The 15,614-nt window shown below is 46.4% G+C and overlaps 1 protein-coding gene across 5 annotated transcripts in view; it reads left to right on the forward strand.

Moving 5' to 3' along the window:
- HIPK2 (homeodomain interacting protein kinase 2) overlaps positions 1-15,614 on the forward strand; it is a 140,868-nt gene that overhangs the window by 101,062 nt on the left and 24,192 nt on the right. For 3 of the 5 annotated variants that reach the window (XM_071551090.1, XM_071551091.1, XM_071551093.1), the window contains exons 7-12: positions 3,013-3,175; positions 5,709-5,928; positions 7,525-7,646; positions 12,128-12,270; positions 12,646-12,822; positions 15,298-15,579. In XM_071551090.1, the coding sequence (XP_071407191.1) occupies positions 3,013-3,175; positions 5,709-5,928; positions 7,525-7,646; positions 12,128-12,270; positions 12,646-12,822; positions 15,298-15,579 (1,107 nt within the window). The remainder of the gene's footprint in view (positions 1-3,012; positions 3,176-5,708; positions 5,929-7,524; positions 7,647-12,127; positions 12,271-12,645; positions 12,823-15,297; positions 15,580-15,614) is intronic. The other 2 variants (XM_071551094.1, XM_071551095.1) reach the window with 1 other exon arrangement.

A 15,614-nucleotide genomic window follows, 5' to 3' on the forward strand; every position in this document is an offset into this window, starting at 1 on the left:
ATTCACACGAGACCAGGCTTCTCAGGTCTAAGTGAAGAAGGTAGACGCATAGTGGGAGTTTTCCAAAGCCTCCAGAACCCCTGGCTTCAGACATCCTGCTCTACAGCACTTGTGGTTCAAGGTGCTTTTCCAGGCTGTCCCTTCCCCTTGACAGCAGAACAGCTACTGGCACAGGATTGTACTTCATTGGGTGCTGTTTGTATGAGTATTTAAAGGCTGTCCAGAGCTCAGGTACAAAATTAAAGGGGATTGCTTGAAAAGCTGTTAGAGTATGTTTGAGTACTGCAGAGCAACAGGTAACTGTGTCAGCTCTCCTGCCTGTATGTGTGGCTGCGGCATTTCAAGTTCATTTAAGGTAGCTTTCCCTCTTTGAAGGAGCTGTAGCTGCCTTTTTGTTACATTTATCACAAGATAAGAGCAGCTGCTTACCAGAAGGTAGTGGGAGCACAGTCTGTGTAGACTCAGACTTAGCCTGAACAGCCATCTTGAAGCATTGTTATCTATAAATAGATAGTAAGTGATAAATGTAATGAAAACAAGATGGGAGATTGTTGTGCTAAACAGGGAGAAAGTAAGTTTCATATAAAAACCATTCATAAATAAAAAATGACAGTATTTTCCAACAGTGTGAGCACTGTAGACAAAAGTCTCTTAATTTGCAACAGCCCTTCTTACTGTGCAACAACTGATCGTGTGAGATAGGAGAGATTTGTGACCTAATACACTGTCGTCAGAAATCTTTCCACTAACGCAACAGGCCAGAACCACATCTTCATTTTTGAAGTGCTCGCTTGTGGCTGCTCAGGCAAAGCCCCAGAAAGGTTGAAAGTATCATTGGGGCCAATAACAGTGAGGCTTTTACCCAAATAAAGAATTCAGCATCAGCTCTCTGAATACTAAATGCTCTGCCAGACGGGTGTGTAACCCCACGCAGCCCCTCCACGTAGGAAGCAGTCAGTGGAAAAGAGAGCAATAAGCTGTAACCAGTATGGCAAGTTGATGGAAATTTTGTCTGTGATTGCCTGTGGTTAGGAGAATAGAAACTTCAAAGCCTTGAGAGATGCAGGGCATTGTAATCTCTCTTGAAAGTAAATCGGGCAGCAGAGAAAGTGAGAATATATGGAAGCTGTAGCTTGTGGAAGGAATCTGCCGTGACACACTTCAGAGAGGCTGCAAGTTTGAGCAGCATGAGACAGGCTGTTCTGCTTATTTGCAAGCAGACAGCAAAGTGAGTTTAAGTCCCCATTTCACATATTTAACTTCCTGGCTCTTAAATTGCTGAGTACTCCTCAATTTTGTCTGTTTTGCTTTGTCCCTGCCTCTTGCCCTCCTACACTTTTTTAAAGTAAAGACAGGAGAACATGGTGTTGCATTAGTAGAGCTTTCACCTCGTTACATAAAACTGGTAACACACACAGTTCACTATATACAGAATATTTACTCTTTCCAATGCTGTCTGCTTTTTGAAGGGAGAATTGTGTTCATACATGGCTGGAAAAGGCAATCTAATAGTCTTTTGTATTTGTTTGATAAGTGTTTTATTTTGCTGAATGTTCTGTGACTAACAGGTATAGTTTTGTAAGTGAATGCACATAATGCACAGCTGTGCACAGCGTCCTGAGCCTGCAGTGTTTATGGCCCAGATCCAGTTATCAAGGTATTACTCACAGGAAAAGAGAGATGACCATTTGAATAAGAGAAAAGACAGAGATAAAAAGATTGAGGTCCTCTTCCTGACTAACCCTAGGGCTCATATGAGGTTGTTCCTTTTGAAGGGACATTTTGTTTCTTAAAAATTATGTGAGGATATGTTTACTTCCTCTGTCCCTAACAGCTTGGAATTTCTATTTTTTCAAGTTGGGATAATGGAAATAAAATAAATGTCTGCACACTTTTTGGGGTTGTCTTTCAGACTCTGAGGTCAAATTTGTAAAATCAATTTATTATGCAGGAATTGTGGAAAACCTGTATTAATTTTTAGGCCTCAAAAATGAGATTATGATAAAAATACGGTTTTGCACAGGTTTGCTGTATTGTTATCTCTTAATCTCTATGTGCTTTGGTATCCTAATTATAAAAATGAAATATTGGCAGTTTCGTGTATCAGATGCCTGGTGTGCTCTAGCAATGTAGAGAGTAATTCATGTCCTTTATTGGGGGCACAAAATATTCTCAAAATTTCCATTGCCATATCAATAACATTTAAGACAAAGTCAGTGTAGAGGAAGAAGCTGTAATCTTTCCCCCAGAGGTTCAATTCTCAGCATGAGATAACCTCAGAACTGGATTGCTTCAGGGTATTGATGAATCTGATTTGGCATAACCTTTTTCGATATGAATTGTCCCATTGACTGCAGGAGGAGGTCTCATGTACTTCAAGATAAGCATCTGCACAGCATTTAGTCAGACAGGGGCAATGTTTTAACCGCCTGGCTGGACTCAGCTCTCAGTGAATTACTTCTGAAGGGAACTAGAAGGACTTTTTCTAGGGGTCTCAGTGATCAAGAACAATAAAATTCTTCCTTGCGAAAGGCCTTTAGGCTTACAGTGAAGCAAAAAGCATGAGTTGTCTTTTCCTCTCAGGCTCAATCATCAGAAAAAAAACAGTATCTATCTATCTATCTATCTATCTATCTATCTATCTATCTATCTATCTATCGTGTTCTCAGTCTCTTTCAGTCTTTCAGAATAGCCACTTGTATTTCTTGCCCTGTCACTTAAAGAGCAGCCAAATTGCTTGATTTTTTTTGATGTGTATTGCAGTGCTGAGACCCACGGGAGCACCCAGGAGTCCCAAAGCAGCTGCTGTCATCTTGGCCTTTTCAGCACAGGATTAAACTGACTTTCACTGGTTAAGAGAGACCTGATAAAGTAGCAGAGGGCTTTAAGAGCCTAGAAAGTGCTAAGCCTACCGTGGAGACCCAGTGCAGGGCCACTGTGATGAACTGTTAACCTGTGTTTAGTTGGTTGGTTGATTTTCTGTCTCTTCCTTGCCCCCTTTTCCTTACACAGTGTCAAGTCCTGCTTCCAGAACATGGAGATTTGCAAGCGGCGGGTGAATATGTATGACACAGTGAACCAGAGCAAGACACCGTTCATCACCCATGTAGCCCCAAGTACATCAACCAACTTGACCATGACTTTTAACAACCAGCTCAACACAGTCCACAACCAGGTAAGGGCATCAATCAGAAACAGCCAGTGCTTGAAACCTGTATGTCAGAGAGATCTAGAAGATGAAAAGTGTAGTAGCATCCCATTTAACATGCCTGCCAAGAGATGGTGCCTTTTTATTCTCCTTCCTCTCTACTCCTCTTCTCATTCTCTTTTATTCGGGCAAGCAGTAATCTTGTGACATTTTGTGTGACGGTGAAATGTTGCCCTTGTTGTTTATGTTGTTGTTGGGGTGATAAATCCTGCTTACTTGGAAAGTTGCTATGGGGTAAAGCTCATTAAGTCCCTTAGTGCAGCAAGCAGGGCTTCAATCCCTGGGTCAGGCTGAAGTATTTGTGATCTTACAGCACTTCTTCAAATTTGCATTGAAGTATAAAGAATTTAAACCCTTCTGTAACAGACACAGCACTGTGACTGATCAACATGAAAGAAGAGTTTAATGGTAATGTTTATTCTTATCTCTTGTTGGTTTTACTCCAGGTGCCACAGTTGATGTGGGGACTGTGTGCATGTACCCCCACTGTGAACACACTGCACTCTACTTCAGTGGGCTCCGGCTTTGTAATCATGCTTTGTATTAGTTTTACTTGCCCCAGTGTTGGAGGGTGCTTAGTTGACAAATTTTGTGTGACTCGCAGGTGAAGTTGTTTACTGCAGCACTGTATTACAGCAGTGAAGGGAAACTCTCCAGGGAGAGCACTTTAGTAGACTGAAGCTCAAGAAATAGCTGCTGTCTTTTAAGCCTTTTGGGAACAGGCTGCTCAGGATTCACTCTAGAGATTGCAGGTGGCGTTGTGGAAATGGTGTTTGGAAAGCAAGGGAGCTGAAGGAGTCTGTAGATGTACGAGGTGTTCCTGCATCAGTCAGAAAACCAGACTTCATGACTCAGGTCTTGATACATGTGATCCTAGAAGGTCTTTTGCAACAATTCAAACAGATTCAGACCGAGATAGGTCATGACTTGGTGTGATAGGGTGTTAGTTACAAACACTGGTTCCCTTTTTTGTCTCTTTCTGAAATGCTGACTAAAGAAATGCCCACTACGTGCTCCCTGAGGCCCCAGCTGCAGGGCAGAGTCACCACAGTTGCTTGTAGAAAATGCAGACGTGCTTTCATTTCCTTGCAGCTCGCTTGATATTTCAATCAGTTCATGGCTGGGAGATCCGTGGTAGTTTCTGAATTCTCATAAGGGGTGTGTGTTGTGAGCAGAACCAGCATCTTCAGTGTTCCTAGAAGAAGTGGTAGAAATATTTCCAGGAAGAGTTTTTTAATTTGAACAAGCTCTAAGCCTTTCACAATTCTCTTCAACATACCATTCATCTCAGCTCTGTTTCCTGTGTCTGCAAAATGTCTGTGGATTGCCTCCTTCCAGTTACAGCTTGTGAGATGAGGAGTGTGGGAGCTGTTGTGGTTGCTGCTCAGTGTGTTGCACAGGAGAGCAGATTGCACTTCACTACCTCTGCACAGAGAGGGGATGATGAGGAGGAAGAAATGTTTTGTCATCATATCTTTCATGGCTGTGACTGTGGCACCTGCAGCACAGGTCCAGTGGCAACCAGTGCAGTGCAAAGTGCTTAGCCTGCTGTCTCCTCCAGCCTTGATCAAAGCCTCCTCCTGAGTTCATACATTGACCATGAGAAAGTCTTGTCTGACCTATCTCCAGCAATGGAGGGGGAAGGATGAGCTCTGGTCTGGTAGAGTCTGGCTGGTTAGGCACGAATGCTAAGGACATATTTTGAGAGCAGTGGCAGAGCTGTTTAGTTGTTTGCAGCTGTTAGACTTAGTCCAAATTAAAAAAAAAAGTCTTCAGATTTCTAGATGTTTTGCAGAACACTGGGATGATTTTTGTGGCTTTGCAACATCCTCTGCTGGAGTTTCTGCTCTAAGAGGATTTTAAAGACAAGCCAAGTTTGGACTTAGCAAGTTATTAGTATTACCTCCTGTTATGCTTTCTTATTACTTCAAATTCCAAACATAATTCAAGGAGCATGTGCCATCTTATTTACAAAGTATCTAAGAGGAAAGGCTGGAATGAATCTCCCCTCTCAGAATGAGACTTCACAGGGCAAGGAGATGCTAAGTTTGTTTTACTTCAGAAATGTGAGCAGTTTCTACAGCTATGTACATGATGAGTGAACAACATGATTTGTGGATAGTAACGTTTTCTGACCCATCTCCATCATGCTGCAAATCAGAGCCAGTTGGGTGAGAAATGGGGCTACAGTTCTGCTTTAGAAAATGTGCTGTGTCTCTGAGCAGTTCACAGCAGCGCACGTGGCCGAGGGTCCTGTGTATGATACAGCTGTGGTTACTCAGGCAGATTGTGCTCCTTTCCCCAGTGCTGCCCTTGTCTCTGTGCTCCTCAGTGTCCAGTTCTACCTCTTGTTTGGTTTTGGTTTGCTGTTTTGTTTTGTTTTACTTTATCTTACACTATTTTACTTTTTTATTTTGTTTTTGGATTTTGCTTCTTCCAACGTACCCATCTCCCTCATTTCTTTTGTTTGTTTTTTGTTTAATTCCCGTCATTCCTTTAGACCACCAACCTGGCTCCCACCTCCTCCAGTGCCACTATTTCCTTAGCCAACCCCGAGGTCTCCATACTAAATTACCAATCTGCACTCTACCAGCCCTCAGCGGCGTCCATGGCTGCGGTGGCCCAGCGGAGCATGCCCCTGCAGACAGGAACAGCGCAGATCTGTGCCCGCCCCGACCCCTTACAGCAAGCTCTCATTGTCTGCCCACCGGGTTTCCAAGGTAAGGAACAAGCCTCCTCACCAGGTCTTGGCCAGTCGATGTTCCCTCCCCCCACTGCTGTTTCATCCAGCTCATGTTGGAAGTGAGCTTCCTTAGTGCAGGTCATGTGGCAGGAAAAAGGCTGGCCTAGGAAAATGAGAGCGATGAGGTTGTTGCAAGTGGAAGTGTTTGCAGTGGTGAAGGATCTTGCAATCACCTCTAACATCATGAGTTGGAGGTAGCTGGTCTGAAACAACGAGGCAAATGCTGAGAAGGAGTTGGGGGAGAATATGGGATGTTTCTCATCCTTTGCCCTGAACAGAGTTTGAGCCTCTTCTACCATACTTCAGTAAACTTGAAAGCCTTGCCCCACAGTAATAATAAATCAGTATGTACATAATGGGCCCATGACTTCTCAGTGATTCTGTTGCTAAAAGAGGAGCTTGGGAGGATAATGAAGTAGGGAGTGTGGTGGGCATGGAGATGAAGTTTTGTCCCCCTAACAGGTGCTCATGACCGTTTATGAGGAAAATTCCCTCAACTCCAGTCCCACTGCAAACAGCTCTGCTTGTGTTTATAGTGAAAGGTATCACTGTCAGACAACTTGGGTGATAATCAGAATTAGCAACTTTTCCTTCTCTTAACTTTACATGCTGTAGCAACTTGGAAAACTAGATGGGTATCTGTAGAAATTGGTCTAAATAGACTTCAGTTCAGCTGGTGCAACTTCTGCTCTTCATTTCTACAAGCCTCTCTGTGCAGCAGTCTCTAGGCACTTGTTAAATGTTCTGCAAGATTATCAAAGCTCTTTTGAACTAGAGAAGTTTAGCTAGACCTCTTCTACATAGGTAAAATACGTCTCAGGGGTTTGACTTCAGAAATGTATTGCTAGAGTATGTAAGCTGACATCTTCAGCTTGCTGTCTTGAGAAGGTTCTGAAGCAGAGTAGACAGCACAGACTGTGCCATGCACTGAGGTGGTGGAGAGGGAACCTTCCTCCAGCTCAGTTAGGCTAATGTGTCACTCAGTCAGTGACTGGAGTTTGGGATGTGCTAGAGCCTTTTAAATATGAGTCCCAGGAAGCTGTACAAGAGAAAATCACTTATCCCTATCAAGGCTGAGGGAGTAGGGAGTTCTGGATTCCCATCCCACTGTCCATCTTTGGTCTAAAAAGAGCATTCTCACCTAGCAGTACATTTGGTCTGGCAAAGACCATTTTCTGTTGTCAAACCAGAGAATATGGGGAAAAGAAGCCATTCACTCCCCTCTTTTCTTTTTCTCCCTGTACACGTTGTATTGTGATATTTCCCATGCATTTGAGGCACACTAAAAGTATGAACTCAGTTAATTCCTTAACATTTGACATTTAACATTAAAGACATTTGAAAATTCCTTTTCTGCCCCCTTATACATATATCATGTTTGTGAACATTTGATAGGTGTCTCTGGGCTAGGGTAGAACACGTGGAACTCTGATAGCCCAATTTTTCAGAGGGACTGAACAATGCAATTTAAGTGGACATCAGTGAGTGCCTTTAGACACCTCTGAAAACCAGACCCCTGTTCTTAGTGGTGCTGCTGATGGCTAATGCTATACCTTCTGTGCTGATGGAACAGGGTTACAAGCCTCCCCTTCAAAGCATGCTGGGTATTCGGTTCGGATGGAGAACGCAGTTCCCATTGTCACTCAGGCTCCTGGGGCCCAGCCTCTTCAGATCCAGCCAGGACTCCTCGCACAGGTAAGGAATTCTGAAGACACTGAGCTCGGCAGGTATTTACTGTGTTGTTTGGCTCTTGGAAGCTGAGCAGAGTAGCATTATCTGAGGGCCTTCCTTGGTGCAGTTTGGAGACTTGGGCAGCTATGTAAGCATCTGCAGCTTTCTCTGAAATGTCCAAATCTCCCCCAGTTCATTGTTCAGCTCAAAGACTATGTCAGAGTTGCAAAAGCCTTTAGAAAGACCTTCTTTCCTTTTGCTTTTCCACTAGAATCATTGGGAAAGCCTTAGGGAAAGCTGTGTCAGACCTCTACTGAGAAAGACCTGAACTTGCAGTCTCAGTGATAGTTTGTTGTCAGGAGTTGCACTGATGAATTGCATGTTGCCAATAATTACTTTCCATGCTTTAGGTTTCCACTGCTCTGTTTTACAAGCTGCACCTCTGCTCTCAAGGTATGAGTGAGACATAGTGGGCAGAGGAAAGGGCCCCACAGCCAAGGAGCTCTCCTTGTCAGCAGCACTTATTGGCACAATTGTCTGAAACATGCTCACAGGGAAACCATGGTCCTTCCCAGGAAAAAAACAGTCGAGAATGGGTACTACTAATCACATGCACATCCTCAAGGGGAACCCCAGATTCTCGAACCAGAGGAGCAGTTCATTCTACCTTGTGCTGGCCTCAGTGAATCTGCCTTTACTGTTTTTGAGCTGGTGCCACAGTAGCTTTGCTGATAACAGGCAGGAAAGAAAAGCACCTGATGTACTTAATATTAGGCTGTGCAGCCTGAAAAAGGTGACCTGTTAGTTAAAAACGCATGCCTCTGTCTCAGGCTTGGTTGATCTGCCATGCCAGGACCTTCATACACAGTTAGGTACCAGCATACTTTAGGGTTTACTCCTGTGTCTTGCTCTGCTGGGGTTGGTGCTATTGCTTCATTTGCCAGCTGCCAGTCGCACTTATCTGGTGAAGACAGATCAAACTGCAACTTGCAGGCTGTATGATTTCCATTAGCTAACCTGCCCTGCCCCTTCCCAATAGCAGAGCCTTTGTTAGAGGGCTGTCTGAAGCATCAAACCTATCTCTGCTGCACCCTGTTGTTACAGCTGACGTGAGTCACTTCTCTTGTTTGGTAGGAAAGGAGAGCCTAAAAGAGTCAGGGGAAACAAAAGCCTTGGAGAAGTGAGAAGCAGTCTGTGCAGGCTGCACAATACAATAGGCTCACCTGTTGCTTGTGCAAGGAGTCAGCCAAAGCAGTGGATCAAGGAGGTCGCAGAGTTTTACATACCTGCCCATTCTGCCAGGGCTCCTGTGCTGTTCTGTTCTGTGGGGCTTGAAGGGATGAGGGTTGGATCTGAAGCATCCCAAAGGCAGCAGGATCCTAAAAGATCTCAAGACCTCCCACTCCTTTCTTCACAAGGTGGCCTTGTTGGGCTCTATGCAAATGAGGAATGTTTGGTAGTAAAGGTCTTCCTGAACGCCCTTCCTCCCACAGGTTACCATTTCACGGGCTGCACCTTTCGTACTTCCTACTTACATTTTATTCATTGTCACTTCCAAGAGGAAATTCAAGTAGTTTCTGAGAAACTCTCCTGTCTTGCATAGATTTTTAATTTTTGATTTAATAAAAGAGAGGCGGTCTGCCTGTTGATGTATCTGTTTGTCTTGCACGATGAGAAATGCTGGCTGTCACTCTGATGGCAGGACACTCTGATTGATGCCAGTGGCATCTGGTGTCCATGGGCCTCGCTCGGTTTGGGCTGAGCAGCTGGTCAGATAAACAAATCTGTACCCAATTCCAGTTTCCTGAATGGAAAAACACAGCTTCTTTGTGATGCATCGTAGTCACATCTGATCTTTGAGCGGCTGTGTGTCTCTCCCAGCAGAAAGCTGTTCCCCTCATGCACAGCTGCTTATCTCATGCTCTTCAGACTGGACTGCAGGGTTGCTCCAACTAGTAGAGGGACTGTCCCCAGCAGAGAGTGTAGTGCCTCTGGAACCCACTTCTGTCTCTCCACCTGCTTTATTTATCCTGCTAATCAGGCACAGTGCTGCTCCTTGTGCTCCCAGCACTGTATAGTGCCATCAGGCTTTCTCCCCTGCCCAGCACACAGTACAGTTCACTGTGCTTGACCTCACCAGGATGTCTGTGGCTGGTACAGCCTTACTGTATCCCAGTGCAGCAGGTGTCCAGTTCTCCCTGTGCGTTCTGTACAAGACCAGCCACCCTGGAGGGGGGAAAGAGGAACGATGGACCCAGGGCACTGATGGGTTTTGAGCATCGCCTATGGCAGCTGCATGTCTGCAGTCTATGGGATGGAGTTAGTGCAAGGCAGAGCAAGCAGCCTGCAAGATGCAGGGACAGTGGCTAAAGTAACTTGTTTGTAACTTCTCTGTGTCTTATTTTCACGCTCTCAAGCAAGTGTGGTCCACATACTGTATGCCCAGAGACCAGTGAAAGGAGACTGATCCTGTCTTTTCTAATAGCTCTCTGTGGCTTCAGATCTCAAAAGAGACAAAGCTGTACAGTTTTCTGGCAGGCTTCCATGACGCGACCCAGAACTGTCCCCTGTCCTTGAATAATGCCCTGAATTCTTGATTTTCTCTCCTTTTAACTCCTTCCCAACAACACTTCCCACAAAGGTCCTGCCACCGGCTTTCAGAAGAAACATGGTAGTTCCATTAGTTGCTCCTGCTCTACATCCGGAGCACGAGCTCTGTCACACCAGGGGATCCCCCGGCTCCAGAGTGCGGGGGCCAGTGTGGTGCTCCTCTGTGGCAGCCACGTTTTGTACTGATGCAACAACTGGGAACAGGCTGCGGCTACTGGCACAAGCCCTCCCGCCTGTAAGCACAGCGCACTGTGCTAGTGGATCAGACTAGACAAGTCTTATCTGCAGATTAAATGATTCAGTGGTCCTTACCTAACAAGTGTGGAATTTGTGCCTAGACTCTGACACTGCATCTAAATTTATGCACTGCAGTCAGGCAAGGAGCTTAGTTTTGTTCCGTTCTCTTCCTGAAAAGGGAGGAAGCAGCTTTCTCTGCACGTAAATCCAGGTCGTCCCCTGGGACTGACTGCAACAGTAGTCTCCTCTTTTAAAGCAAAGCTGGGGAAAGAAAGAAAATAATAAAAAGGCTTTTTTCCTCCCTGATCTTTTTGTGTCTTTGCCTCTTTCTCTCACCTGCTCCAAGTGTCACTAGGCTATGGTCGTGGTTCTGTAGATGGACTCTCAGCAGAGCAACCTTGTGACTGTCCATCCTTTGCAGATGTGATAGACCTCACCGTGGCAGCCTTTTCATCTAGCACAGCAACATGGAAAGTTACAAGACGATCAAACTTTGGAGCAGAACTGGGAAAAGGTGTCTTTTTTGGGTGGTGGTTTCTTGGGAATTTTTCCACTGGGACATAGGAGGGAATCATAGGGACACTTAAATGGATTCTTGTAAGGATGGAGAAGGGGACAGTGTATGCCTGGATGAAGCCTTCCCTCAAATTTGCAGCTGTGAGATAACACAACACAGGTCCAGTATAATAGTGCAGGTTGGGACTAAGGCAGGCTGCAGGTGCTACCCCTGCATTCCTCAGCCCAGGGAGTGATAAGCTGCCAGAGCTGCCTTTGGGCAGCACATAGCAAAGAAAGTTTCCCAAGTCAAGAAACCAGTCATCTGACTATGTGGAGTCACTGGAGCAGGACAACCTGAGTCATGCCTGTGCAGCACAGCTGGAGGGATGTTTGCATACAATGATGGCTCAACTCACAAGGCAGAGATTGACCCCCTATAAGAAGGGCACCCCCTCCAGAAAAGCAGGGAAGCACATGGAGAGGACAGGCATGCGCTGCATCGCCATGCATGGCTCCACCCTGCTTTGCCCAGGGAGGCTCCTGGTGAGCTGGAAGCAGGCAGCTGGACTCCTTGGCCAGTGTAGCAAGATGTTCTTTCTGAGGAGCACCCAGTGACTGATATGTGTTCTCTTTCAATATCCCCAAATCCATCTTTTTCCCCTCATCACTAAAGACCGTACAGCTCCCAGTTCTTTTTCCTGATCCTTGAAAAGGTCATTTTCGTGTTTAGTTCCTTTTAAGTTCCTGCAATTCTTTAGGTCCTGTTGGGCTGAGGAAAAAAAACCTGGCTGTAGGAGGGGGAAACGAGCAATGGAACCATAGGGCCCAGCTGATCTGGAGAGTCAAAATTCAAAGGTCCTAAAGCATTTGAAGTTTGGGTTGAAATGCCAACTAGTTTTGATCCCTCCCATTCCTGGTTTATCCTAATACACAGCTGCTACTTTGTATGGCAGGGATTTTTCTCCTTCCTCCTTTCCATTTTCTATATTGATGACTTTTACTGCTTTTACTGTGCTTTCCTAACACTGTTTATCATCTGTGACTGAAAGGGGGTGAGACCAATGCAGTATGACCATGATAGTTACTGGGGGCCCATGCTTAGCCTGGGCCACCACTCATGCTCAGTGCATGACGGCTCCTGTTTTTCCTCTGTCTGACAGCAAGCATGGCCCAGTGGCACTCAGCAGATCCTGCTCCCTCCTGCCTGGCAGCAGCTGACCGGGGTGGCCACCCACACTTCTGTCCAGCATGCAACTGTCATCCCGGAATCTATGGCAGGCACCCAACCACTGGCAGACTGGAGGTAAACTGGAGGTGCTTGGGGGGCTCCCTGAAGTACCCACCAGTGCTGGAGGAGGCATGAGAAGAGCCTGGCTGGGAGGGATGGATGGGATCTTGCAAGGCTGCAGGGCTGGGAGGGAGGAGGGCTGCAGCCTGTGACCCCCTTGTCTGAAAGCTGTAGGCAACTTCATTCTGTGTCCTTGGAGTGGAGTGCTGTTCCCACAACACTCATTTCAGTCTGTTCCCTGGGGAAAACACTCCATCCTGGGTGGACTAGGAGCCCAGTGGGCCCTGGAGGAGAGGGTAGCTTAGTGAAGGGCTGTGGGAATCTGTGGAAGAGCCTGCTGAGGAGCCGCCAGTTGTGTGTTAAACATATGCCCATTTCCCCACTGTCCAGGAACACGCACACTCACAGCAGCCACTACAACCCCATCATGCAGCAGCCCACACTGTTGGCCAGCCATGTGACCCTGCCCGCTGCCCAGCCCGTCAACGTGGGTGTCGCCCACGTCATGCGCCAGCCGCCTGCCACTACCTCCGCCAGGAAGAGCAAGCAGCACCAGTCGGTGCCCCGGTGAGTGTGTGCTGACCCGGCACTGGTTGCGGTGGGATGGGGGTCCAGATCTGGGCGTTTTCAGGTGCAGCCCCGCAATACAGGGGTGCTGGCAAGGAGGGTGTTCACTGACATCTGTGGGCAATATAAAGTTTGTTCCACAGCCTGTGAGGGATTAGAGTGCACATTTTGTGACTGGACCCTTTGCTGCTTCACCTCTTTGGTACCCAGGTCAGGAGAGCAATGGGTAAGAGGTGTTTGGCTGCATTTTATACCCAGGGAGCATCATTTTGTGTGGGAGGTAGTGACTGGAGGAGATGCAGGATGGGAGACTCAGGCCCTATTCATACACTTGTTATGCTACTGTGATTAAAAATATCAGGTCAGTGTGCTACAGTGTCCAGCTGCCATGCCTTTTCTTCCCACATCATGTGGAAGAAGCACTCCTGAGGTGCAGTGTTGCACTTCCACAGGGTGAAGCACCTCAGGGGACTGTATCGTCAGGAATATGTGGCTGCTGTTTGCACACAAGATTTGCCCTTTCAAAAGCAGTGGGGTAATGACCGGTCTCCTGAGCTTTAATTCCATGTGCAGTGGAGGACTAGGGTGGCTTTAGGCTAGCTCCTATCATAGGTGGTTAGCCCCTATCTTCAACAGTCCACACTAGCAACAGATTTCTGTGCTGCTTTCGGTAGGACCATTTGGCTTTGCAAGGAGCAGGCTGGGGTTTCTTGCACAACTCAGATGGTAGGATAGTTGCAGTGCCTGTCACAACATTGTAATCTTGCGTAGAGGACAAAGATGTTTAAGATGTACATGTACCTGTTCTGGAGAAGGTCCTCTGGGCTGTGCAACTATGATACTACTTTAAGAAGAAAAAACAACAAAACCACAAAAGAAAACAGTGCAGGGAGAGAACCAAAATGGGTCACCACTTGCACAGAGGCAAAAACAGAGGAGCTTGTAGTTTTCCTGTGTGACTGGACTGGGGCCAGGGGAGCTCTGAGTTCACAACTCATTTGACCCTGGTAAGAGGCTGCTATTTAAATCCTTCCCATTTATCTGCACTCTAATGTTGAATTTACTTTGGGTGGGCTCCAACTGTCTTAGACCATCATTAAAACAGAGGAGAGGCAACTATGTCCCTAGCAAGCCAGCAAAAGAGAGTGCCTGTTGCAACCATTGTGCTTGTGCAGGGCCCTCCCTCTCCCTTCACTTTCCAGGGCAGGGTGGCAGTGTCCAGGAGGAATTGGGCACCCTCAATGCAAAGGGTTTCTACAGCTTCATTAATTGTGACTCTTTTGCAGCCAAATGAGGACCCTGCTCGTTTGGAGAGGAGGGTACTCCATGCTACTCATTGGTATTCAAAAAGCAGTTTGAATGCTACTGTGCAGCCATTTGTTATGCAAAAGACCCTGCATAAGTTGGTATAGTGTGAAATACTGCCAGGGTGACTTCCTTTTGATGGATGCCACCCATTCCTTTTGTTAGCTTTTGGGCCAGGCTGAACATGCAGCCAGGACTTTGGGGTTTTTTTCCTTTTTGAATCTCCAGATGTTCTGCAATAGTGAGAAGAAATACAAGGGAGAAAGAAATTGTGGGAAATGAGTGAAATGGGCTTTAGTCAGCGTGGTTTGGTAACTAACCCCATCTGCAGACCCACACTGCACTGTTTGGTGGATCGGTTCTGTGTTCAGATCCCTGATGCAAGTGAGCCTATTCCACTTGGTCAAGTAGGGAAGCTGAAGTAGGAGGACTGGGGAAGAAAACAGGACTTGAGAATGCTTTTCTGCTGCATAATAAAAATTCTGTTCTTTCTGATTTATATGTGCTGGATGCTGCTTCATGTGGGAATGAACTGAAACTGAGTATATGTCCTCCTTTCTGCCTGCTCTCATCTATGGGACACCACTGTCCTGGAGGATAAAGTGTTAGGCAGGAAGTGTTCATTGAAAAAATTCTTAGACAGAAATTAATTTCTGTTTAATTAAATTATTAAAAAAATTTCCTGATAAATGATTGTTGTTTTCCACAGCAAAGTCTAATTTTATCTCTAGCTTTTTCTGGACAAAAAGTATCTGGTCATTATGTGTCTGTGCAGGATACAGGCGAAAGGGATTATCCTTTGGGTGGTTTTCCCTCCTGTGACAGCCATATAGTGCCTGCCTTTGTTCTGTATGTCTGGACTGTGTGACTCGCCTCTACTCTCCCAGTGCAAACTCCTGAGAGGCGGCATTTCTCATCTGGGAAATTGGGGGGGGGGGGGGGGGGAGGAAATTTGAATTTTTCCCTAAAAGAAACTTGGTTTTAGCCAATGTTATGAATGAGTCATGCAAGGCACTCTCTTCCCTTGAAGAGGTGACTGTGTCAATTTTGCAGTTTTCCTAGACTACCTAAATCAGTGCCACTGAATCAGAGACAGGACTCACAAGCTACGGTGACAGGCAACTTGAGCAGACAGAGTTTTAACCAACTAACACCTTTTCCCATTTCCAGAAATGCATCCACCTATGAAGTTTCATCCTCTCAATCCATCAGCTCGCCCCAGCGGTCGAAACGCGTGAAGGAGAACACGCCCCCGCGCTGTGCCATGGTGCACACCAGCCCTGCCTGCAGCACCTCCATCACCTGTGGCTGGGGTGACGTGGCCACCAGCACCACGCGGGAGCGGCAGCGGCAGACGATCATCATTCCTGACACCCCCAGCCCCGCAGTGAGTGTCATCACTATCAGCAGCGACACGGATGAAGAGGAGGAGCAGAAGCATGCACCCACCAGGTGAGCAGTAGCTCTCTGCTCCTCTCTGTGTGCAG

The sequence above is a fragment of the Pithys albifrons genome, chromosome 3 (assembly GCF_047495875.1).
Source record: "Pithys albifrons albifrons isolate INPA30051 chromosome 3, PitAlb_v1, whole genome shotgun sequence".
Classification (NCBI taxonomy): domain Eukaryota; kingdom Metazoa; phylum Chordata; class Aves; order Passeriformes; family Thamnophilidae; genus Pithys; species Pithys albifrons.